This window comes from Pecten maximus, unplaced genomic scaffold (genome assembly GCF_902652985.1).
Source record: "Pecten maximus unplaced genomic scaffold, xPecMax1.1, whole genome shotgun sequence".
In the NCBI taxonomy this organism is placed as follows: domain Eukaryota; kingdom Metazoa; phylum Mollusca; class Bivalvia; order Pectinida; family Pectinidae; genus Pecten; species Pecten maximus.
The window spans coordinates 13623-39275 of NW_022982785.1; the positions used below are offsets into that span (position 1 = coordinate 13623).

A 25653-nucleotide genomic window follows, 5' to 3' on the forward strand; every position below is an offset into this window, starting at 1 on the left:
AGTCTGTCTTAATACCACAAACAATACAGAAATACAAGTCTGTCTTAATACCACAAACAATACAGAAATACAAGTCTGTCTTATTACCACAAACAATACAGAAATACAAGTCTGTCTTAATACCACAAACAATACAGAAATACAAGTCGGTCTTATTACCACAAACAATACAAAAATACAAGTTTGTCTTATTACCACAAACAATACAGAAATACAAGTCGGTCTTAATACCACAAACAATACAGAAATACAAGTCTGTCTTAATACCACAAACAATACAGAAATACAAGTCTGTCTTAATACCACAAACAATACAGAAATACAAGTCTGTCTTATTACCACAAACAATACAGAAATACAAGTCTGTCTTAATACCACAAACAATACAGAAATACAAGTCGGTCTTAATACCACAAACAATACAGAAATACAAGTCTGTCTTAATACCACAAACAATACAGAAATACAAGTTTGTCTTAATACCACAAACAATACAGAAATACAAGTCTGTCTTAAAGTCACAATACATTGTTAGTGGATATGAAAGATGTATAAGTATAATGCTACTGTTATTTGATAAGTGGTTTAGATTGACCATTAAATTGGCGTATGACGACCAAACTCGTGATATCTTCATATATCTTGTGACAAATCCACCGTGCAATGAGTTGGCTCGTGCACATTGAAGACAACAAGCACGATGTACTAATGGTGACAGAATATTTCACAAATATTTGATGAAACATAATCAATACTCTACTGATACAATAATGTGACGTCATCAATTCATTATTACAACGTCATGAATTATGACGGCTCCGTTATATGACAGATCCTACAAGCTTATCTTTTACGAAAAAAACATATGACATGGATCTCATTCAAGATTTTACATATATATTCTATGCTTATATGGCTCAACATAAATCATATGGCTTCAATGTTTTCAAGAGGCCCAGGCAGTTTGTGTCTTTCCCCTAAATATTTCTGTAATTATGGAAAACTAAAGCCGAGAACGGAATTCAAAGAATTTGCTCTATGTCCCCTATTGAGCCCCGCTCTTCAGGTTTCTGAGGCCATGTTGTTTAAAGAACTCTGCGCAAAGGGGACCTTCATATGTCTTAATAACAAACACAAATAAACAAACTCTCATACAGCTGTTTTCTCTCTGATAAGTCCCAAAATCAAAAGGACCTTAATATCAAATCTGAAAATAAACCTTCCAGTACTTAGAGGAAAAGGCGATATCAAGCTTAAAGTTAAAACATCCAAGTTGCCTGCTTATCGACGATATCTCCCCCCCCCCCCCCCCCCCCCATCAGATGCGAAAGTAAACGGTCAAAACTATGAATCGAGGGGAAACTGAACAATAAATCTCTCACAAATTTTACCCTAGTACATCCAAAGTAAAAAGCTATAACGATTACGGGTGGACGGCGCTTAGAGTCAACAGGAGGGCCAAGAAATAAAAAAAAAATCTGTGTTCAGTAACTCCCTAGATCCGTTTCATCGAATCATCCCTCACGGGAGAGGATTTTGAGAAGAATTTGAGAAGATAATAATACAAAGGATTTTTATATGTCTTCTCGGGCATTTCATTGCACTTCAACAGCAACTCTGATCGTTCTTTTGCTATGTCTAAAATAGATTTCCCATCATTAGTAAGTAATGTCGTGATGTCATACTTACCTCCTGTTGACTCTACGCGCTGTTTTACGTGAAATTCACAATCTGTGAACATGTCAACATCTGATGTTTCCTTGGCTACATAATGTAGACAATGGTACCCATCGCTATCTACAACAGTGGTTAGTGCTGGGTTTAATCTACACAACTCTACACTAAGCTCCCTTTGTCCCTCTTCACAACTCTCGTGTAACACTGTTCTCCCATTCTTATCTACAACATCGCTTAGCGCGGGGTATAGGTTACATAATTTTAAAGACAGATCCACGTGGCCTCTCATACAACTCAGATGTAATACATTCTTCCCATCGTTATCTACAACTTTGGTAAGTGCTGGATGAAACTTACACAACTCTAAGCAAAGCTCCGTTTTCCCCTGCATACAACTCTCATGTAACACTGTTCTTCCGTTGCGATCTAAAATTCCGGTAAGTGTTGGGTAGAGCTTACACAATGCTAAACAAATATCCCTACTTCCATATCTATAGCCCACATGTAATGGAGTTTTCCCATGATTATCTACACGAGTGACCAGTGTCGGATACGACTTGCACAACTCTAAATGAATATCCATGTGTCCATACACACAACTCACGTGCAATACAGTCCACCCTAACTCGTCCACTAACTGTGACATGAACTGAGCACACGCACAACTCCTATGTACCACACGACTATCACACTGGTGTTGTTCATCCTCAACTCTACACAAAGATTTAAGCATCGATCTCTCCACTGTCTGAAATATACCACAGTTTCCTGTCCTTGCCACAAGATGGAGCGTGCTTTCTCCGTAACCGTCAGTATCATGTACCAAGTCTGGATAAGTGTCACACAACATTGTCACCATCTCTTGTCTCTCAAACAAACACGCCTCGTGTAGGACATTGATATATTTGGTATGGTATCTATTTGATCGTGACCTGTCTGCCCTTGCTGAAGGAATGACGTCATACTTCAGTAGTTGACGCAGTAGTTGTACACTCCCACCCTTTACTGCATAAAAAAGTGTCTCCTTGTCAGGTGTCGCACCAACAGAAATAAGATATGAGACCTTATCTTCTGAACCAGTAGAGCATGCTCCATTCAACAACGCACATTTTATCAGGTAGCACAAGTTTTGGTCAATATTCTGACCACTTAACCAACTGAAAAATCCCTGTAGAAACATGGTGTGTGTCCATACATCTAATGTAGCTAAATATTCACATTCATTCAAATACCGGTCACTTTTAGGATCAGCAGATTTAAACTCTCTCACTGTTCGTTTATACATGGCATTTGTTTGAGCATCAGAATATATAACTATCCTGTTTGGGATGTTTGTTTTTTTAGTTACATAACTGAGGAATTTTTTAGGACAATTCTGGATGTAGCCAATGGGAGTTTTCTCTCCAAACAATAGTGCCACGGTTTCCTCAATAGAGTCGTGGTTGAATTTATAAGAAGGGAAATGTTTCCCTTGGTTTTCCATGGATTCTTTTTTCACCAGCCAACCCAACAGACATTCTAACGACTCCTTTACAAATTCAGCTTTTTTCTCTATTTTTTTGTCAATCTCTGGTTTAATTTTCACCACGGGAACAGCAAAGGATGCTTTCATTTTCTCATTTTCATCAATATTTTCAATGAAAGGGTCTAAATCATATTCTATAACTACGCCTCCATTGAGGAACAGATACAGCAGACCATAAAATTTTCCGTCTTCTATTTTAGATAAAGCGGCTTTCAGATAAACAAAAGGCCTTTGAAAGAAATTGACTCTCTCTGCTTGCAATATAGGTGTGTCTCTAAATAGCCTACAACACTGGGGAAACCCAATGTCTGGAGAAGAGTTGATAATCTGTTTCTCCTCCTCATCTGTCCATTTAACAAATTCAGTTTTTGGTTCGTATGCTTTTAACAGTTTTAGTTTTTCATTTTTATCTGTATATCTGCTGAGATCAACAATATTTTGATCCTTAAATATGTTGCCCATGCCATTTAAAGATTTTAAGATTCCACTGCGAACTGTAATGACTAAATAATTGGCCACTGTATCTGTTCCATAAAGTTTGGACATAATAGAATCTTCTCGTTTCTCCCATTCGTTCACATCATCCTGACACACAACATTTTTTCCGAAAATATTATCTATATAAATAACTAAGTGTGACTCTGGTGTCACCGAATCCAAGTGTTGTATGTTGTGTAGTTGTAGTGGTTGTCGACATCGTTTCTGTTGCCCCTCCTCTTCATTACAGCACATCAAACGGAGAAGTTCAAGTGCAATAGACGATTTCCCGTCCCCTGTGTTTCCCTGGATTATAACGATTTTGTTCCTCTGAAGTTTTTGACGGGCATCTAGGAAACTTTTGGTAGGAATGAACTGTTCTTTGTCAGTCTTTAGTGCACAATTTGTTGTTACTGCAAATAAACATGATAATGTGGGGTAGATGTTATCTTTTCGTCATCAAACAAATAACGACAACAGTAATAGCACATGCTTCATACAAAACTATCCAGGTGTTTCATGTGACATCTATCGTGATGAGTTTGCAAGTACAAATGTATTAAGGAGATACTGTAAACGTACATGGTTTAGAGGTAATCTTATTTTATTGGTGAACTTATATTAGGAGTAATCTTATTTTAATGGTAATCTTATTTTAAACGTTTTTAGAGTACGTTTACAGTATGTCCAAAACTATAATATAAATAAAGATAATTATGCCAACATGCATATTATTCGGGCGAACTAATTATCAGGCTCGAAAACGTTTCGATTATTAGAAGTATATCAAATTGGATTTCTTTTCTAGAGGTAGCGATTGTGGCTAAAATCTCTATGCATTAACGATTAAAGGTTTTGCATTAAGTTAACTGGAACGTAAAAGTCTTGTTATTTTTTTCATAAGGCGATAAGCTGTTGCTAGTTTGCGTTTATCACGATTATCTCTAAGATTCTCTTACGTTTGAATAACCTAGAATGGTTTAATCTGGTTGGTGTTTTTCAATTTATTCTGTGAGAAGTTAGAATTTTAAGTTTGTCAGTCCAAAATTGTCTACTACCTTGAATATCGACAATGTTCAAGTTATTGAGAAAACAATGTGGATCATAGGTCGGTAAATATCGATCAGAATCACAAATCACATTGATTTATTCATATCAAACGGCGGGGTTGATTAAAATTAAATGCTCTGGACTGGAACAACTGCTTAAAGAGGCTTGCTCGCAGAGAAATCATTAAAATTGGCTAATAGAAAAAGATTTTTTACACATGACAAATTGTTGGAATTGTTGAGTTTTACATTTTATTTTCGTTATAAAACGCTGAAAAGTGATATTAAACCTCATTTTTTAAATATTGTTTATTTAATCGCAACTCGCAAATAAGTCCCCGCTATAAAGTGGAGTCTAATTTGATTGACACATCAAAGAAACAAGCACGTGCACAGTGCAGCACAGTGATAACTTCAAAGGCAGTGGCGATTTACAAAGAAGATTTGCCGTTATATTCCATACATTTCCCTCTCAGGTTGAGTTTTAAAACGTCTTTTGAATATATATTCTGTAATTGTTTTCAAGAAATAAAGTCAGAAAGCCTCTAATTTTGTCACATAGAAACGTGTGCTGAAGTTTATTTAGTGATCGGAGATGTGCCGTTTACCGGTCCGTCTGCGGGCAAGCCTCTTTAATATACAGTAAGGTGATAAGCCTTAGGGAGATAAGCCAGTAAGGTGCATATGTTTTGATTCTATTTTATTGAACCATCTCGTCACACTATTTATGAACCTGGTGTCAATAGGATCATGGTAGAGACGAAACATCTTCAGTGTGGTTCAAATCTTAATTACCATCTCGGACACTACATATGTCAGTGCTTGTACGCTTGCCTTTGGTTACAAGTATGATGAAGGTGACAGTGAAGTCATCGAAACGTCACTCTCTAAACATCATATTGGTTGTGTTATAAACTTTATCATTAATATACATTAACTTTCCAGATATGTTAATAGTCCCTGAAGACGAACGGTTTGTTCAATGTTCAACATCGTCTAATAGACTTACCTATCATAGGCCAAAATTCAGGACATATTCCTGTAAAATACAAGGAATCATTTTAGTAGATAATCAGGTGGTATAACACTATCTATATCAGGTAGTAGAACACTGTCTATATCAGGTAGTAGAACACTGTCTATATCAGGTAGTAGAACACTGTCTATATCCGGTGGTATAATACTGTCTATATCAGGTAGTATAATACCGACTATATCAGGTAGCATAACATTGTCTATATCAGGTAGTAGAACATTGTCTATATCAGGTAGTATAATACTGTCTATATCAGGTGGTATATCACTGTCTATATCAGGTAGTATAACACTGTCTATACCAGGTAGTACAATACTGTCTATATCAGGAAGTAGAACACTGTCTATATCAGGTAGTATATCACTGTCTATATCAGGTAGTATAACACTGTCTATATCAGGTAGTAGAACACTGTCTATATCAGGTAGTATAATACTGTCTATATCAGGTAGTATAACACTGTCTATATCAGGTAGTATAACACTGTCTATATCAGGTAGTAGAACACTGTCTATATCAGGTAGTATAACACTGTCTATATCAGGAAATATAACACTGTCTATATCAGGTAGTATAACACTGCCTATATCAGGCAGTAGAACATTGTCTATATCAGGTAGTATAACACTGTCTATATCAGGTGGTATAATACTGTCTATATCAGGTAGTATAAACACTGTCTATATCAGGAAATATAACACTGTCTATATCAGGTAGTATAATACTGTCTATATCAGGTGGTATAACACTGTCTATATCAGGTAGTATAATACTGTCTATATCAGGTAGTATAACACTGTCTATATCAGGTAGTAGAACACTGTATCAGGTAGTATAATACTGTCTGTATCAGGTAGTATAACACTGTCTATATCAGGTAGTATAACACTGTCTATATCAGGTAGTATAACACTGCCTATATCAGGTGGTATAACACTGTCTATATCAGGTAGTATAATACTGTCTATATCAGGTAGTAGATCACCGTCTATATCAGGTAGTATAAACACTGTCTATATCAGGAAATATAACACTGTCTATATCAGGTAGTATAATACTGTCTATATCAGGTGGTATAACACTGTCTATATCAGGTAGTATAATACTGTCTATATCAGGTAGTATAACACTGTCTATATCAGGTAGTAGAACACTGTATCAGGTAGTATAATACTGTCTGTATCAGGTAGTATAACACTGTCTATATCAGGTAGTATAACACTGTCTATATCAGGTAGTATAACACTGCCTATATCAGGTGGTATAACACTGTCTATATCAGGTAGTATAATACTGTCTATATCAGGTAGTATAACACTGTCTATATCAGGTAGTAGAACACTGTATCAGGTAGTATAATACTGTCTGTATCAGGTAGTATAACACTGTCTATATCAGGTAGTATAACACTGTCTATATCAGGTAGTATAACACTGCCTATATCAGGTGGTATAACACTGTCTATATCAGGTAGTATAATACTGTCTATATCAGGTAGTATAACACTGTCTATATCAGGTAGTAGAACACTGTATCAGGTAGTATAATACTGTCTGTATCAGGTAGTATAACACTGTCTATATCAGGTAGTATAACACTGCCTATATCAGGTAGTATAACACTGTCTATATCAGGTAGCATAACACTGTCTATATCAGGTAGTATAACACTGTCTATATCAGGTAGCATAACACTGTCTATATCAGGTAGTATAACACTGTCTATATCAGGTAGTATAACGCTGTCTATATCAGGTAGTATAACACTGTCTATATCAGGTAGTATAACACTGTCTATATCAGGTAGTATAAGGCTGTCTATATCAGGTAGTATAACACTGTCTATATCAGGTAGCGTAACACTGTCCATATTATCTATAATATTTTTGTAGATTTCCGAAATGAAAACTATGTAATTTTATATAATGTCATAATCAATGATGCATACTGCTAACCTTTGAACTGGTCTTCGTATTTCTTCTTTCGTTGTTTGGGTTTTGTTGGTCCTGAAAGTAAAAGGGTCACAGTTTTAATTACACTGTCTATATAAGGTAAGATTACACAGTTAGAATGTTTTAAAATGTCTATATCGCGTAAGATAATTCAAAATTACTGGTTAACAGTAAATACGTTGTTGTTTGTACTAGATAAGTATAATTACTGATTAGAAACCCACCAATAAAAATCATTACACTTTTACGGGAGAGTTTTACACCCTTCCAGTATTTCAGCTTTCAGACAAGATAATAGAATAGAAAATACATATGTATGTGAAGCAGCAAAATGATTTTTTTAACGTCACCATAGCTGAGTCAGTTTTGCTGTACATCAAGTAAAATGAAAACTAGGATAAAATTCTTAAAGTTACCAAATAGTTTTAATTAAGTTATGCCATTAGCTATAATACTTGAACATAGGAAATAGATTCAATAACCATGAAAAACAAAACAAAAATTGTAGATGGCTTTTGATATAGAAATTTCGAGTCAAAATCATGGTAACAAATTGGGGGTGGGGAAGAAAAATAAAAATATGCAGCGTTATTTCGCATTGTGAGTATCAGGAAATATAACACTGTTTATATCAGTTAGTATAACACTGTCTATATCAGGTGGTATAATACTGTCTATATCGGGTAGTATAACACTGTCTATATCAGGTGGTATAATACTGTCTATATCGGGTAGTATAACACTGTCTATATCATGTGGTATAATACTGTCTATATCAGGTAGTATAACACATTTTATATCAGGTAGTATAACACTGTCTATATCAGGTAGTATAACACTGTCAATATCAGGTAGTATCTATAACACTGTCAATATCAGGTAGTATGTATAACACTGTCAACATCAGTTAGTATAATACTGTCTATATCAGGTAGTATAACACTGACTATATCGGGTAGTATAACACTGTCTATGTCAGGTAGTATAACACTGACTATATCGGGTAGTATAACACTGTCTATATCAGGTAGTATAACACTGTCTATGTCAGGTAGTATAACACTGACTATATCGGGTAGTATAACACTGTCTATATCAGGTAGTATAACACTGTCTATGTCAGGTAGTATAACACTGACTATATCGGGTAGTATAACACTGTCTATATCAGGTGGTATAACACTGTCTATATCAGGTAGTATAACACTGTCTATATCAGGTAGTATAACACTGTCTATATCAGGTAGTATAACACAGTCTATATCAGGTAGTATAACACTGTCTATATAAGGTAGTATAACACTGTCTATATCATGTAGTATAACACTGTCTATATCTGGTGGTATAACACTGTCTATATCAGGTAGCGTAACACTGTCCATATTATCTATAATATTTTTGTAGATTTCCGAAATGAAAACTATATAATTTTATATAATGTCATAATCAATGATGCACACTGCTAACCTTTGAACTGGTCTTCGTATTTCTTCTTTCGTTGTTTGGGTTTTGTTGGTCCTGAAAGTAAAAGGGTCACAGTTTTAATTACACTGTCTATATAAGGTAAGATTACACAGTTAGAATGTTTTAAAATGTCTATATCGCGTAAGATAATTCAAAATTACTGGTTAACAGTAAATACGTTGTTGTTTGTACTAGATAAGTATAATTACTGATTAGAAACCCACCAATAAAAATCATTACACTTTCACGGGAGAGTTTTACACCCTTCCAGCATTTCAGCTTTCAGACAAGATAATAGAATAGAAAATACATATGTATGTGAAGCAGCAAAATGATTTTTTATAACGTCACCACAACTGAGTCAGTTTTGCTGTACATCAGTAAAATGAAAACTAGGATAAAATTCTTAAAGTTACCAAATAGTTTTAATTAAGTTATGCCATTAGCTATAATACTTGAACATAGGAAATGGATTCAATAACCATGAAAAACAAAACAAAAATTGTAGATGGCTTTTGATATAGAAATTTCGAGTCAAAATCATGGTAACAAATTGGGGGTGGGGAAGAAAAATAAAAATATGCAGCGTTATTTCGCATTGTGAGTATCAGGAAATATAACACTGTTTATATCAGTAAGTATAACACTGTTTATATCAGTAAGTATAACACTGTCTATATCAGGTAGTATAACACTGTTTATATCAGTAAGTATAACACTGTCTATATCAGGTAGTATAACACTGTCTATATCAGGTAGTATAACACTGTCTGTATCAGGTAGTATAACACTGTCTATATCAGGTAGTAAAACACTGTCTGTATCAGGTAGTATAACACTGTCTATATCAGGTAGTATAACACTGTCTGTATCAGGTAGTATAACACTGTCTATATCAGGTAGTAAAACACTGTCTGTATCAGGTAGTATAACACTGTCTATATCAGGTAGTAAAACACTGTCTATATCAGGTAGTATAACACTGTCTATATCAGGTAGTAAAACACTGTCTATATCAGGTAGTATAACACTGTCTATATCAGGTAGTATAACACTGTTTATATCAGTAAGTATAACACTGTCTATATCAGGTAGTATAACCCTGTCTATATCAGGTAGTATAACACTGTCTATATCAGGTAGTATAACACTGTCTATATCAGGTAGTATAACACTGTCTATATCAGGTAACACTGTCTATATCAGGTAACACTGTCTATATCAGGTAACACTGTCTATATCGGGTAACACTGTCTATATCAGGTAACACTGTCTATATCAGGTAACACTGTCTATATCGGGTAACACTGTCTATATCAGGTAACACTGTCTATATCAGGTAACACTGTCTATATCAGGTAGTATAACACTGTCTATATCAGGTAGTATAACACTGTCTATATCAGGTAACACTGTCTATATCGGGTAACACTGTCTATATCAGGTAACACTCTATATCAGGTAGTATAACACTGTCTATATCAGGTAGTATAACACTGTCTATATCAGGTAACACTGTCTATATCGGGTAACACTGTCTATATCAGGTAACACTGTCTATATCAGGTAACACTGTCTATATCAGGTAACACTGTCTATATCAGGTAGTATAACACTGTCTATATCAGGTAGTATAACACTGTCTATATCAGGTAGTATAACACTGTCTATATCAGGTAGTATAACACTGTCTATATCAGGTGGTATAATACTGTCTATATCAGGTAGTATAACACTGTCTATATCGGGAAGTATAACACTGTCTGTATCAGTTAGTATAACACATTTTATATCAGGTAGTATAACATTGTCTATATCAGGTAGTATAATACTGTCTATATCAGTTAGTATAACACTGTCTATATCATGTAGTAGAACACTGTCTATATCAGATAGTATAACACTGTCTATATCGGGAAATAGAACACTGTCTATATCAGGAAGTAGAACACTGTCTATATCAGGTGGTATAACACTGTCTATATCAGGTAGTAGAACACTGTCTATATCAGGTGGTATAACACTGTCTATATCAGGTAGTATAACACTGTCTATATCAGGTAGTAGAACACTGTCTATATCAGGTGGTATAACACTGTCAATATCAGGCAGTATGTATAACACTGTCAACATCAGTTAGTATAACACTGTCTATATCAGGTAGTATAACACTGTCTATATCAGGTAGTAGAACACTGTCTATATCAGGTAGTATAACACTGTCTATATCAGATAGTATAACACTGTCTATATCAGGTAGAAGAACGCTGTCTATATCCATTAGTATAATACTGTTTATATCAGGTAGTATAACACTGTCTATATCAGGTAGCATAAGACTGTCTATATCAGGTAGCATAACATTGTCTATATCAGGTAGTATAACACTGTTTATATCAGGTAGTAGAACACTGTCTATATCAGGTGGTATAACACTGTCAATATCAGGCAGTATAACACTGTCTATATCAGGTAGTATAACACTGTCTATATCAGGTAGTAGAACACTGTCTATATCAGGTAGTATAACACTCTCAACATCAGTTAGTATAACACTGTCTATATCAGGTAGTATAACACTGTCTATATCAGGTAGTATAACACTGTCTATATCAGGTAGTATAACACTGTCTATATCAGGTAGTATAACACTGTCTATGTCAGGTAGTATAACACTATCTATATCAGGTAGTATAACACTGTCTATATCAGGTAGTATAACATTGTCTATATCAGGTAGTATAACACTATCTATATCAGGTAGTAGAACACTGTCTATATCAGGTAGTAGAACACTGTCTATATCAGGTAGTAGAACACTGTCTATATCAGGTAGTATAACACTGTCTATATCAGGTAGTAGAACACTGTCTATATCAGGTAGTAGAACACTGTCTATATCAGGTAGTAGAACACTGTCTATATCAGGTAGTATAACACTGTCAACATCAGTTAGTATAACACTGTCTATATCAGGTAGTATAACACTGTCTATATCAGGTAGTAGAATACCTAACCTAAGTGCTAACCTTTGATCTGGTCTTCGTATTCCTTATTTCGTTGTTTGGGTTTTGTTGGTCCTGAAAGTAAAACAGTCACAGTTTAATATTACACTGTCTATATAGTTTTAAAATGTCATGATGATGTATAATATATATATATGGATAAGATTTTGTAACAATGCCTCCAGGGTTCATATTCTTAACTTTTCTGTACAGCGTTACATTTAAATTCCCTTGAAATTAAACACTATTAAGAAACTGAGTGTATATGTATTGTATCAACAAACCTGCTGATCGGATCTTCTGGATCTCATCAGATGTTGCTTTAATGATCTCAGCGGCTTCCGTATTAACACCATTGACAGCTTTATACAGTATAGTATAGGATCCATAATCTATCTTTCCTTTTTTTTTCAGTGCTTCACAAATCGCATAGAAACTGTTGTCTTCTCTATACAAATCAACAGGTTTTAGGGTGGGTGTTAACAGCGTAAGGAATTTTTTCCAGTCATCATTTGCAATCAATGGGTTGATGTAGTCGGCAACATTAACGATCATTTTAGCATGCAGTTCCTTTATCCTCAACTCTTGATCATCAGCCGAGGATGTCTGTAGGAATGACAAACAGAGGGATTAATATTGACTGTCTATAGAGGACGTCTGTAAGAATGACAAACAGAAGGTTAATATTGACTGTCAATAGAGGACGTCTGTGGGAATGTCAAACAGAGGGATTAGTATTGACTGTCTATAGAGGACGTCTGTAGGAATGACAAACAGGGATTAATCTTGACTGTCAATAGAGGACGTCTGTAGGAATGACAAACAGAGGGATTAGTATTGACTGTCTATAGAGGACGTCTTTAGGAATGACAAACAGAGGGATTAATCTTGACTGTCAATAGAGGACGTCTGTAGGAATGACAAACAGAGGGATTAATATTGACTGTCTATAGAGGACGTCTGTGGGAATGACAAACAGAGGGATTAATATTGACTGTCTATAGAGGATGTCTGTAGGAATGACAAACAGAGGGTTAATATTGACTGTCAATAGAGGACGTCTGTAGGAATGACAAACAGAAGGATTAATATTGACTGTCAATAGAGGACGTCTGTGGGAATGACAGAGGGATTAATATTGACTGTCTATAGAGGACGTCTGTAGGAATGACAAACAGAGGGATTAGTATTGACTGTCAATAGAGGACGTCTGTGGGAATGACAAACAGAGCGATTAATATTGACTGTCTATAGAGGACGTCTGTAGGAATGACAGAGGGGTTAGTATTGACTGTCAATAGCGGATGTCTGTAGAAATGACAAAGAGAGAGATTAATATTGACTGTCAATAGAGGACGTCTGTAGAAATGACAAACAGAGGGATTAGCATTGACTGTCAATAGAGGATGTCTGTAGGAATGACAAACAGAAGGATTAATATTGACTGTCTATAGAGGATGTCTGTAGGAATGACAAACAGAGGGATTAATATTGACTGTCTATAGAGGACGTCTGTGGGAATGACAAACAGAGGGATTAATATTGACTGTCTATAGAGGACGTCTGTAGGAATGACAAACAGAGGGTTAATATTGACTGTCAATAGAGGACGTCTGTACGAATGACAAACAGAAGGATTAATATTAACTGTCAATAGAGGACGTCTGTGGGAATGACAGAGGGATTAATATTGACTGTCTATAGAGGACGTCTGTAGGAATGACAAACAGAGGGATTAGTATTGACTGTCAATAGAGGACGTCTGTGGGAATGACAAACAGAGCGATTAATATTGACTGTCTATAGAGGACGTCTGTAGGAATGACAGAGGGGTTAGTATTGACTGTCAATAGCGGATGTCTGTAGAAATGACAAAGAGAGAGATTAATATTGACTGTCAATAGAGGACGTCTGTAGAAATGACAAACAGAGGGATTAGCATTGGCTGTCAATAGAGGATGTCTGTAGGAATGACAAACAGAAGGATTAATATTGACTGTCTATAGAGGATGTCTGTAGGAATGACAAACAGGGGGATTAATATTGACTGTCAATAGAGGACGTCTGTAGGAATGACAAACAGAGGGATTAGTATGGACTGTCAATAGAGGACATCTGTAGGAATGTAAAACAGAGGGATTAGTATTGACTGTCAATAGAGGACGTCTGTAGGAATGACAAACAGAGGGATTAATATTGACTGTCAATAGAGGACGTCTGTAGGAATGACAAACAGAGGGATTAGTATGGACTGTCAATAGAGGACATCTGTAGGAATGTAAAACAGAGGATTAGTATTGACTGTCAATAGAGGACGTCTGTGGGAATGACAGAGGGATTAATATTGACTGTCTATAGAGGATGTCTGTAGGAATGACAAACAGAGGGATTAGTATTGACTGTCAATAGAGGACGTCTGTAGGAATGACAAACAGAGGGATTAGTATTGACTGTCAATAGAGGACGACTGTAGGAATGACAGAGGGATTAATATTGACTGTCTATAGAGGACGTCTGTAGGAATGACAAACAGAGGGATTAGTATTGACTGTCAATAGAGGACGTCTGTAGGAATGACAGAGGTATTAATATTGACTGTCAATAAAGGTTGGATGTAGGAATGACAAACAGAGGGATTAATATTGACTGTCAATAAAGGTTGGATGTAGGATTGAGAAACAGGGGATTAGTATTGACTGTCAATAGAGGATGTCTGTAGGATGATTTGGTTGGGAGGGCTCATGCAATTGTACACCTTATGGAATGTTTCTCGCAACATCCGGTAGCAAAGCATTTTGGAATATAACCGGAAAATATCTAGTCTGGTGTTGGCGTTAGGGGAAACTTAGATTCAAATGTATGTTATATAACTTTAAAAGAGATGTAAACAGTGTCTAACGCTAGTTTTGCCATCCATAGGATTCGTTTTTTTATCACTTTTTATATTTTTTTCATATTTTCCACATTCAATATTTACATGATACAGAAAGAAACAAAGACAACTATCATACACACACTTAAGTGCACAAAATGTGTATGTACGATATATCATGTCAGGGTATCGGACCGACCATCACTGCGCCATTGAAACGTTCTTATTTTTAAGAACGCCGATGTGGCACAGCTGTATAGGCTGCGGGTATTTCTGGCTAGGCGATTGGGTGAGTCCGAGGCCCGGACAGGGCACGAGTCAAAAAGTTGTCTTCCTTCGTCATTTGTGTTGTTATATATCTATTTATTAGCACAATGTATCATATACACTATGTGTTGGTGATCCGAAGATATAGATTTGAAAGTCCTGTCATAGTTGTACCGAGAGAAATATATATAATATATGTACAATTCGTATCCATGTATGTAAATACATTTCGATCCAGGTATTCATATCATCTTAAAGACGACTTCCACAATGATCATGTCAGGGTATCGGGCCGACCATCACTGCGCCATTGAAACGTTCTTTTTTAAGAACGCCGATGTGGCGCAGCGGTATAGGCTGCGGGTATTTCTGGCTAGGCGATTGTGTGCCGTAGGTCGTGAGTTCGACATAACTTAGCAACTGAAATGACGACGGAAGACAACTTTTTGACTCGTGCCCTGACCGGGCCTTGAACTCACGATCTACGGCACCCAATCGCCTAGCCTAAAATACCCGCAGCCTATACTGCTGCAGACGGTACAGACAAGTAAATTGTCGATTTTTCGAGGCAATCTGCCCGTAATCAAGACACAGGTAAATTACATACGATCACATATAGACCAGAGACATGTTATACATGTCTCTGTATAGACATAGAACAGTTACACAAATATAGTAGGTATAGACAACGAAAAATGTCGTAATGTTGTAAAAACGATCCCTCTCGGCCGATACTTAATTCGCCGAGGGCCTATTATGATTAATTAGGAAACATCTTCGGTGGTGTACAGATGGTAAAAGTAAATGAATAAATAAATCAATCAATAAATAATATAACTTAAAGGTTTAACAAAATAACATCGCGGGTTGATTCGATGTGATGGCGGCGCGTGCTATGTCGTGAATCTTTTTGTTATTGTTTTTTTACGCGATATGTACATTTCGTCCCGCAAATCTCGGCCCAAACAGTACTATGTATTTCTCTCGGTACAACTACGAATACAATGTAGGTAAACTAGTATTAGACAATTTATGTTTGATGTTTATTTTTCCATGTTATACTAGTTTTCTCCTAAGACTTTCAAACATTAGTTGTTCTCCTTTAAAACGCTATGTATAGACAGTATTTGCTTTTTGACATATTTTAATATGTAACTTTAATACAGATTAATACATCATGCCTAAAGTCTGGTGTTAGGGTCAGAAGAAAGATAGACTCATACTATGTAAATTTGAATACAAATGTATACATAATGTCTAATGTCTGGTGTTGGGTTTAGAGGAAACATAGACTCATACTATGTAAATTTGATTATAGAGGTATACATGAGGTCTAATTTCTGGTGTTGGGGTCAGAGGAAACATAGACTCCTACTATGTAAATTTGATTACAGAGGTATACATGAGGTCTCATGTCTGGTGTTGAGGTCAGAGGAAACATAGACTCATACTATGTAAATTTGATTACACAGGTATACATAATGTCTAATGTCTGGTGTTGAGGTCAGAGGAAACATAGACTCCTGCTATGTAAATTTGATTACAGAGGTATACATGAGGTCTAATGTCTGGTGTTGAGGTCAGAGGAAACATAGACTCCTACTATGTAGATTTGATTAGAGAGGTATACATGAGGTCTCATGTCTGGTGTTGGGGTCAGAGGAAACATAGACTCCTACTATGTAAATTTGATTGCAGAGGTATACATGAGGTCTAATGTCTGGTGTTGGGTTGAGAGGAAACACAGACTCCTACTATGTAAATTTGATTACAGCGGTATACATGAGGTCTAATGTCTGGTGTTGGGTTTAGAGGAAACATAGACTCCTACTATGTAAATTTGATTACAGAGGTATACATGAGGTCTAATGTCTGGTGTTGAGGTCAGAGGAAACACAGACTCCCACTATGTAAATTTGATTACAGAGATATTCATGAGGTCTCATGTCTGGTGTTGAGGTCAGAGGAAACATAGACTCCTACTATGTAAATTTGATTATAGAGGTATACATGAGGTCTCATGTCTGGTGTTGGGGTCAGAGGAAACACAGACTCCTACTATGTAAATTTGATTATAGAGGTATACATGAGGTATAATGTCTGGTGTTGGGTTTAGAGGAAACACAGACTCCTATGTAAATTTGATTACAGAGGTATACATGAGGTCTAATGTCTGGTGTTGAGGTCAGAGGGAACTTAGACTCCTACTATGTAAATTTGATTACAGAGGTATACATGAGGTCTTATGTCTGGTGTTGGGGTCAGAGGAAACATAGACTCCTACAATGTAAATTTGATTACAGCGGTATACATTAGGTCTCATGTTTGGTGTTGGGTTTAGAGGAAACACAGACTCCTATGTAAATTTGATTACAGAGGTATACATGAGGTCTCATGTCTGGTGTTGGGTTTAGAGGAAACACAGACTCCTACTATGTAAATTTGATTACAGAGGTATACATGAGGTCTCATGTCTGGTGTTGGGTTGATAGGAAACATAGACTCCTACTATGTAAATTTGATTACAGAGGTATACATGAGGTCTAATGTCTGGTGTTGGGTTGAGAGGAAACACAGACTCCTACTATGTAAATTTGATTACAGAGGTATACATGAGGTCTAATGTCTGGTGTTGGGTTAAGAGGAAACATAGACTCCTACTATGTAAATTTGATTACAGAGGTATACATAAGATCTCATGTCTGGTGTTGGGGTCAGAGGAAACATAGACTCCTACTATGTAAATTTGATTACAGCGGTATACATGAAGTCTAATGTCTGGTGTTGGGTTTAGAGGAAACACAGACTCCAACTATGTAAATTTGATTACAGAGGTATACATGAGGTCTAATGTCTGGTGTTGGGTTTAGAGGAAACATAGACTCCTGCTATGTAAATTTGATTACAGCGGTATACATGAGGTCTCATGTCTGGTGTTGAGGTCAGAGGAAACATAGACTCCTACTATGTAAATTTGATTACAGAGGTATACATGAGGTCTAATGTCTGGTGTTGGGTTTAGAGGAAACATAGACTCCTACTATGTAAATGGTACTTCAGTAGTAGAGCATTTGGAATGTTGGTCTTCGGAATACTAGGAAATCTGTGCTAATCCTATGTATTTTTAAAAGACATAAAAAACATGTCCTTCGACTCCAATAAAGATAACAAATACTCACGCTAGCTTCTGCCATCTTCCTTTTCAGTAACTAAGAAATATCATTCTCTGGGAAGAAAAAAAAGACATTATGAGCTTTTCTTGTAGGATAACATACTCATTTACTATAAAGGTTAGTCTGCCGTTACACACAATGATAAAAGATACTCTAGAACAATGAATGTAAAGTATGCCAATGAAAACTTAACACTGTAAGTCAAGACAAGTAAACATTTTTATCAGTATTGCTGCCACGTTGATGAAATTTTATCTGTATCCGTACAACTTGTTAACATTTAAAGCGATGCAAGGCTCTTAAGTGAAAAGCTGACGAGGAACACATTCGGATCCGCTCATCAACACCAAATGTGGTTGGCTCAAAACACTGAATTTGGACACACTTACTGACACCAAGTGTGGTTAAGTTCACTAATACCAAATGTGGATACTCTCATTAATACCAAATATGGATACGATCACTAATTCCCAATGTGGATGGGCTCACTAATACCAAATTTCAATACGCTCACTAAACCCAAATGTCGATACTATCACTAAAACCAAATGTGGTTACGCTCACTAACACCACATGTGGATACGCTGACTAACACCAAATGTGGATACGCTCACTATTACCTTATTTCGATACACTCACTGATAAAAAATGTAGATGCGACCACTAACACCAAATGTGGATACGCTCACTAATTCCAAATGTGGATACCCTCACTAATAGCAAATTTCGATAGATTCATTAAAACCACATGCGGATACGCTGACTAAGACCAAATGTTGATACGATCAGTTATGAAAAAAATCCATACACTCACTAACAACAAATGTGGATACGCTCACTATAACTTAATTTCGAAACACTCACTATTACCAAATGTGAATACGCTCACTAATACCAAATTTGGATACGCTCACTTATACCAAATTTGGATAGACTCACCAATACCAAATATGGATACTCTCATTATTATAAAATTTCCATACACTCACTAACACAAAATGTGGATACGCTCAATTATACCAGATGTGGATACGCTCACTAATACTAAATATGGATACACTCACTAATACCAAATAGGGACACGCCCACTAACACAAAATGTGGATACGCTCAATTATACCAGATGGGGATACGCTCACACTGATCAAAACAATCATTTGTTAAATAATGTTTTTTAAATGAAACATTACTGAAATCATTAAAAAAGCAAACCATTATTATCTACGTCCAAGCTGCTAAAAGATCAAAAATATACTGTATTAATGACGTTTACCCTTTGCATTAGCTAAACAAAACTAACAAGACATTTGTTCACAATCCACCAGGTCCCATAAAAGACTCCATATGAACATATCATAAAATACCATTTTTTTTTCTATTTTAAACGGGGCCACAGTAAATAGATTGGTATTGTAGGCATGCTTGCATGAAGGGCTTGATAGGATACTGGGATTAAGTACTACAAAAATTATTGTCATTATGAATAAACCTAGCCTACCCTGAAATTATAATGAAGTGGTGATCAACTTTAAGTAAGTATCTGCCGAAAATACCCAGATCAACTTTAAAGTTGCTGCAGAATCAGGTGAAGATACAGGCCCATTGGGCCCCTTCTTTTAAAAAAAGGACTAATATGGCTTCTTATATTAGATGCACATACAATAAGTGGTATGCATACACCACATATTTAACTGGGAACAACTTTGTTTTGTTATTGATTGCAAACTTTTATAACCAGTGTTTTGTTGTACTTAATATTGATAATTGTATCGCCATTTCGTAGAGATCATTGTATTCGAAGCGTGGGCGCATTACAAACATGTGTTGGTGATGTATGAACAGTTTCAACAGCCATTATTTGTATATAATAGTGACCTTACCGAGACATATAATACTGTTCATATAATTTAGATGCACAATGAAGTTTTGGATGACATACCCAATTATGCGTGTGATGTTGTCTGGGAATCCGAATTCCTTACAACAGCCACTGCTATATGATACATGTGTCAAGGAGACACCGACAATAGAAAAAAGGCACAGGAAATCTTGAAATATTCTTAAAGACCGACCAATATAAAAAGGGTCTTCAGAGCCAGCATATGATGGGATAAAAAGGACTTTAAACGCGAATTATCATTTTAAATATGAATAGTTTAAAACCTGTCAATGAAAAGCTATATTTGGTACACTAATTTAAGAAAGTCCATGACTTATCATAGTTAGGTTCACGGGCCTAGCTATTACGATGGAAATTGTAAATCACTTATAGAGATTTAACGGCGTTAACGATAACCCTTTAACATGAAAACACAAACACCAATAATTTGTAAAATCTTGTTTGTCCAGTGTGGTATTGAGGGAGTTAAATATTAGGCTTTCACACAACCTTGTCAGAAGAAAGATTACATTTGATGTTTTTCAAACAATTATTAGGTGTTCAGATAATGACCAGAAACCATTTCGAGTTATTAGGGGGTAGAGTGGAGGGTGAATATCCTCGAATGACCAAATTGTGACGAAAGCTAACAATATTTTGGAATCATTCTTCCTAGCATTATGATATATTGATATAAAATCAATTGAAAAAGAAATAGTCCATAGTGAAATTGTAGGTCACAATGGGCTAATTTTCAAAACACCAAACACCAACTAACACCAAATTTGGATACGCTCACTAACACCAAATTTGGATACGCTCACTAACACCAAATGTGGATACGCTAATGAATACCAAATGTGGATACGCTCACTAACACCAAATGTGGATACGCTAAAGAATACCAAATGTGGATACGCTAAAGAATACCAAACGTGGATACGCTAAAGAATACCAAATGTGGATACGCTCATGAATACCAGATGTGAATACGATCACACTTATCAAAACACATAGTTTTATAAATAATGTTTTAAAATGAAATGTTAATGAAATCATTAACAATTTTTTGAAATTCTTTAGCCATTTTCTTGAGTTTATGGATAATAGATTTTTGTCATAGATATATTAAGATAGTGTTCGGTAAAATGAAAGTCTCTTCCTTGTGGTCTCAGCCTGATCTGGCGTGACTTTTCCCAGTGACAAAAGCAAAACATAGTTAGCTGAAAAAGCTCATAGCCACTAATCCATGTGGTAGGCCCTTTTCTTTGACAATTTCGTACAGAACCATGTGTGTTCATTGTTCTTTTCCCCGCCAAATTTACAAAAACACACACCCACGTTGAACGTGTAAATAATAATGAGAAATCTAGAAACTATCTAGCTAATCAGATTATCCAAATAAAGTTAACGAGTGTCTGTAATCACTAAACTAGAGGTCCGAGAGGGATCTTGATGCCAACCATTGAATGAAATTTATTGGGCCGATCTTTCCCTTCTTTCATCTTAATCATTTGCAATAAAGAGAGTCGACTTATTAAATCTAAGAAAATCTTCCTGAAAAATATCGATAACAATTTTTTCCAACATAAAAATTAAAGATATCGTTTCTGTTGGCTATTTCTATTTCCAACTAGGAAAAAAGAAAAAAACCTTAAATATGTTGTTTGAAGAATATTTCGACTCAAAATTGAATGGGATCATTCAGGACCAAAGAAAAAAGCTACATAAAATGAAATGTCCTCACAGTACTTCTCAAGAAATAGAAATAGAATGCTTCAACTGTCAAAATCAAATAAATCCGCCTGTCGGCCTTTTTGTTTTCATGATCAAATCTGAAATTCTATAGACATATCTTAGGACCAAGACCAATCTTCAAACAAAGTTACAATAACATTCTCTGTTTGTAAGAAATAGCGGTAACAATCTTCATTTGTAAAGTTAAAAGATGGCCGATTGTAAGCCATTTTGACTCCAGATGGAATGAGCACAACCGAGGACCAAACGAAACCTAGAGAATCTCAAGAATATCCTTTCCTTCTTAAGACATAACGATTTTATGGAAAAATTACGAATGGAAAAAAAGAATGAGGTCTCGCGATAGTAGACCAAGGACAAAGGGTAATTTAAAACATGTACATATATTGATATATTAAATGGTTTGCCATACAGATATGGAATTTATAGCTATGAAAATAATGTCATGGTTTGCCATTATCAAAAATCGATAGTTATTATTGATTGAGGGCAAAATGATTAGCCATATTACCGCATAACAAAAGGCCCAGAGGGCCTGTATCGCTCACCTGGTTGATTTGACCAAACATCAAAATGATGCTCAAGTTCAAGTCTTAGCTTTATTTGTTGATGTCTAACAATGCTGCAGATGGTTATGGGGTGGGGATATCAACTGCTTAAAAGATATCACACAGAAACGAAGTCCAGTCTCAACATGATTGTTTTTCAAGAAACTAAGTCCCTTTGGGTTGAGAGAGACCCTTTGACCTATGTTTACATCAGGATTGTGTTTATCTCTTGATGCCAAGCGATGCTATATATGGTTATGGGGTGGGGATCTTAACGGTTTTAAAGATATAACCAAGAAACTTCCGGTAAGTCCCTAGGCATGGAGAAAATCCCAGGGCCTCTTTCTTACAATGTGGTTATGTTTATCACTGACCAATAATGCTATAAATGGTTATGGGGTAGGCATGTCAATGGTTTCAAAGATATAACTAAGGAACTAAGTCTTCAGGGGTGAGGAAAGACATCTTTTGATGCCCAGCAATGCTATATATGGTTAGAGGGAGGGGATCTCAACAGTTTCAAAATTACAAGAAGTTATTTATAGCAATAAAGTAAAATTGTTCCCTTTTGCCCTACCTCTCAGGCCCCTGGGATGTTCAGACCTCTCACATGTAATAATTTTAATCCCATCCACCTAGTGAAGTTTCCACTAAAATATGAATGTCATATATTGCTTTGTCTCAGAGAAAAGTCGTTTTAAATATCAATATTGCCAAATGTACTTCTTTTAACACTGCCCTCAGGCCCCTGTTGGTCAGCCCAATCATTTGTATAAATTTGAATCACAGCCACCTATGGATGTTACAATTGAAATTTCAATATCATACATTGCTTAGTTTCAGAGAAAAAAGTCGTGTATATCAATATTGCCAAATGGACCCCTTAAAGTTTTTGCCCCAACTCTCAGGCGCCAGAGGAGTAATACCCTTCGTGTATACATCATTTGATCCCCTTTGCCTAATTATGCTCCAGAACAAATTTCATCAAAATCTATTCAGACGTTCAGGACTAGTAGGGATTTAAACGAGTTACCTCAATTTTCCCTATTGGCCCCCGCCCTTCGGGCCAAGGGGAGTCACACCCTCCGTTTATAGAACGTTGGATTTCCTTTCCTCAATAATACTCCAGACAAAATTTCATCAAAATGCATCAGTCGTTTGGGACAGGCAGGGATTTAAAGGTTTCACCTCAATTTCCCCTATTGGGCCCGCCCCTCCGGACCCAGGTGAGCCACACCCTCTGTTGATACAAAATTTGATCCCCTTTGCCCAATAATGATCTAGACCAAATTTCATCAAAATCCATTCAGGTGTTTGGGACTAGTAGGGATTTAAAGGAAATGTTGACGGACGACGGACGACGGACGCTACACCATGACATAAGCTCACCGGCCCTTCGGGCCATGCGATCTAAAACATTAACCCTTGAATCACTTCCGTCATGATATTAGCTGTGCTGTGTGTATAAGTGTGTTATTCAATGTGGCTTTGTGGTCCGAGAGATATTTTGAGGTATCGTATCACCCTTACTCACTCAAGCTATGTCCATAGCAGACAAAATATAAATGGAGTCGTCATTGGATAATTCCAATCCATTTTCTGACGTAAGATATTTAAATATTAATACATATTTGATAATTATTGTTTTTGACTGTCCCAAAGACGATAAACTAAAATTTGCACTGTATGTACACACTACTTTAATAACTATAATGCACATTAAGATAGTAAAATCTTCATTATTGTGCTTTTGAGTTAATCATAAATTAATCCATTATTATCTACGTCTAAGCTACTAATTCTTCCTAAGTATATTTTAATAATGGCGTTTACCCTTTGCGTTTGCTAAACAAAACTAACAAGACTTTTGTTCACGATTCACCAGGTCCCATACGCATGCATACATATACAACCCTACGCTCGCTTGTAAGTACAGCTGTAATCGAAATCTGGCATATTATAAAAGTTATAAATAAATCATTACACTAACCGTCACATGCATAATATAATATGACTATACAAATGATAAGCTTATAGTACTGGGTACGCATGATAGATAACATTCTATACGAGTCGACACATGTGTTATACTTGTTATTGCAAAACCTATAAAAGTTAAAACTTACCATAAACAGCTATTTTTTCTCTGATAATTAAGTCACGGTCCACAACCTATAATGTCTAACCGGTTGCACATTAGATCGCGCATGCGTAACTTGCCTGTGGAAGTGACTGGGTAAGAAAGAATGCGGTTCAAACATTTGAATTGTGAATTATATACACTTGTCAATAATAGCATGTGACACCATGTTCCTCTGAATTTAATCATATCAATATAATTTCATCTCATGCATATAGTTCTTATCACTACTTAATATTCAAAAGTGTCAATTTCCTATATGAAATTCCATTCCGTCTAAGAGGGACACATTGGGTTTGTTAAAATCAAGAAAAAATGTGGAAATTACCTTTGATTGTCTCAGTTTTTTCCAAAAAGGACAATGTTTAAGACATTGTATTGTTTACGACTTATACCAACAATATCGATATCATAAAATATAAGACTCAATATGAACATATCATTAAACACCCTTTTTTTTGCAAATATTAAGGTCACAGTAAACAGATTGGGTTTGATAGTATGCTAGAATGAAGGACTGCAAAAATTATTGTCATGAATAAACCTAGCCTACTCTAATATTAGAATAAAGGGGTAATCAGCTTTAAGTAAGTATCTGCCGAAAATACCCAGATCAACTTCAAAGTTGCTGCAGAATCAGGTGAGCGATACAGACCCATTGGGCCCCTTGTTTTCAAAAAAGGACTAATCTGGCTTCTAATACTAGATGCACATATAATACGCGGTGTGCATACACCACATAATTGACTGGGAACAACCTTTTGTTGTTATTGATTGCATACCTTGAGTTTTGGTTTACTTAACATTCATAATTGTATCGCCAATTTGTAGA

At 35.8% G+C, this 25653-nt stretch overlaps 1 protein-coding gene across 1 annotated transcript; it reads right to left on the minus strand.

Moving 5' to 3' along the window:
* Positions 1-1338: 1338 nt before the first annotated feature.
* LOC117320946 lies at positions 1339-24881 on the minus strand. The gene is made up of 8 exons (XM_033875430.1): positions 24808-24881; positions 18503-18549; positions 12469-12790; positions 12209-12259; positions 9183-9233; positions 7719-7769; positions 5738-5767; positions 1339-4092 (listed from the first exon to the last, which is right to left on the minus strand). The coding sequence occupies exons 2-8, from the start codon at positions 18515-18517 to the stop codon at positions 1496-1498; spliced, it is 3117 nt and encodes a 1038-aa protein (XP_033731321.1). The 5' UTR covers positions 18518-18549; positions 24808-24881; the 3' UTR covers positions 1339-1495.
* Between the last annotated feature and the right edge of the window lie 772 nt (positions 24882-25653).

Coding starts and splice junctions, on each gene's coding strand:
- LOC117320946 (XM_033875430.1), bottom strand. Junction 12,260..12,468: donor CCAGAAGATCCGATCAGCAG/GTTTGTTGATAC, acceptor TTTTACTTTCAG/GACCAACAAAACCCAAACAA. Junction 4,093..5,737: donor TGAATTTTGGCCTATGATAG/GTAAGTCTATTA, acceptor GTTTATTTGCAG/TAACAACAAATTGTGCACTA.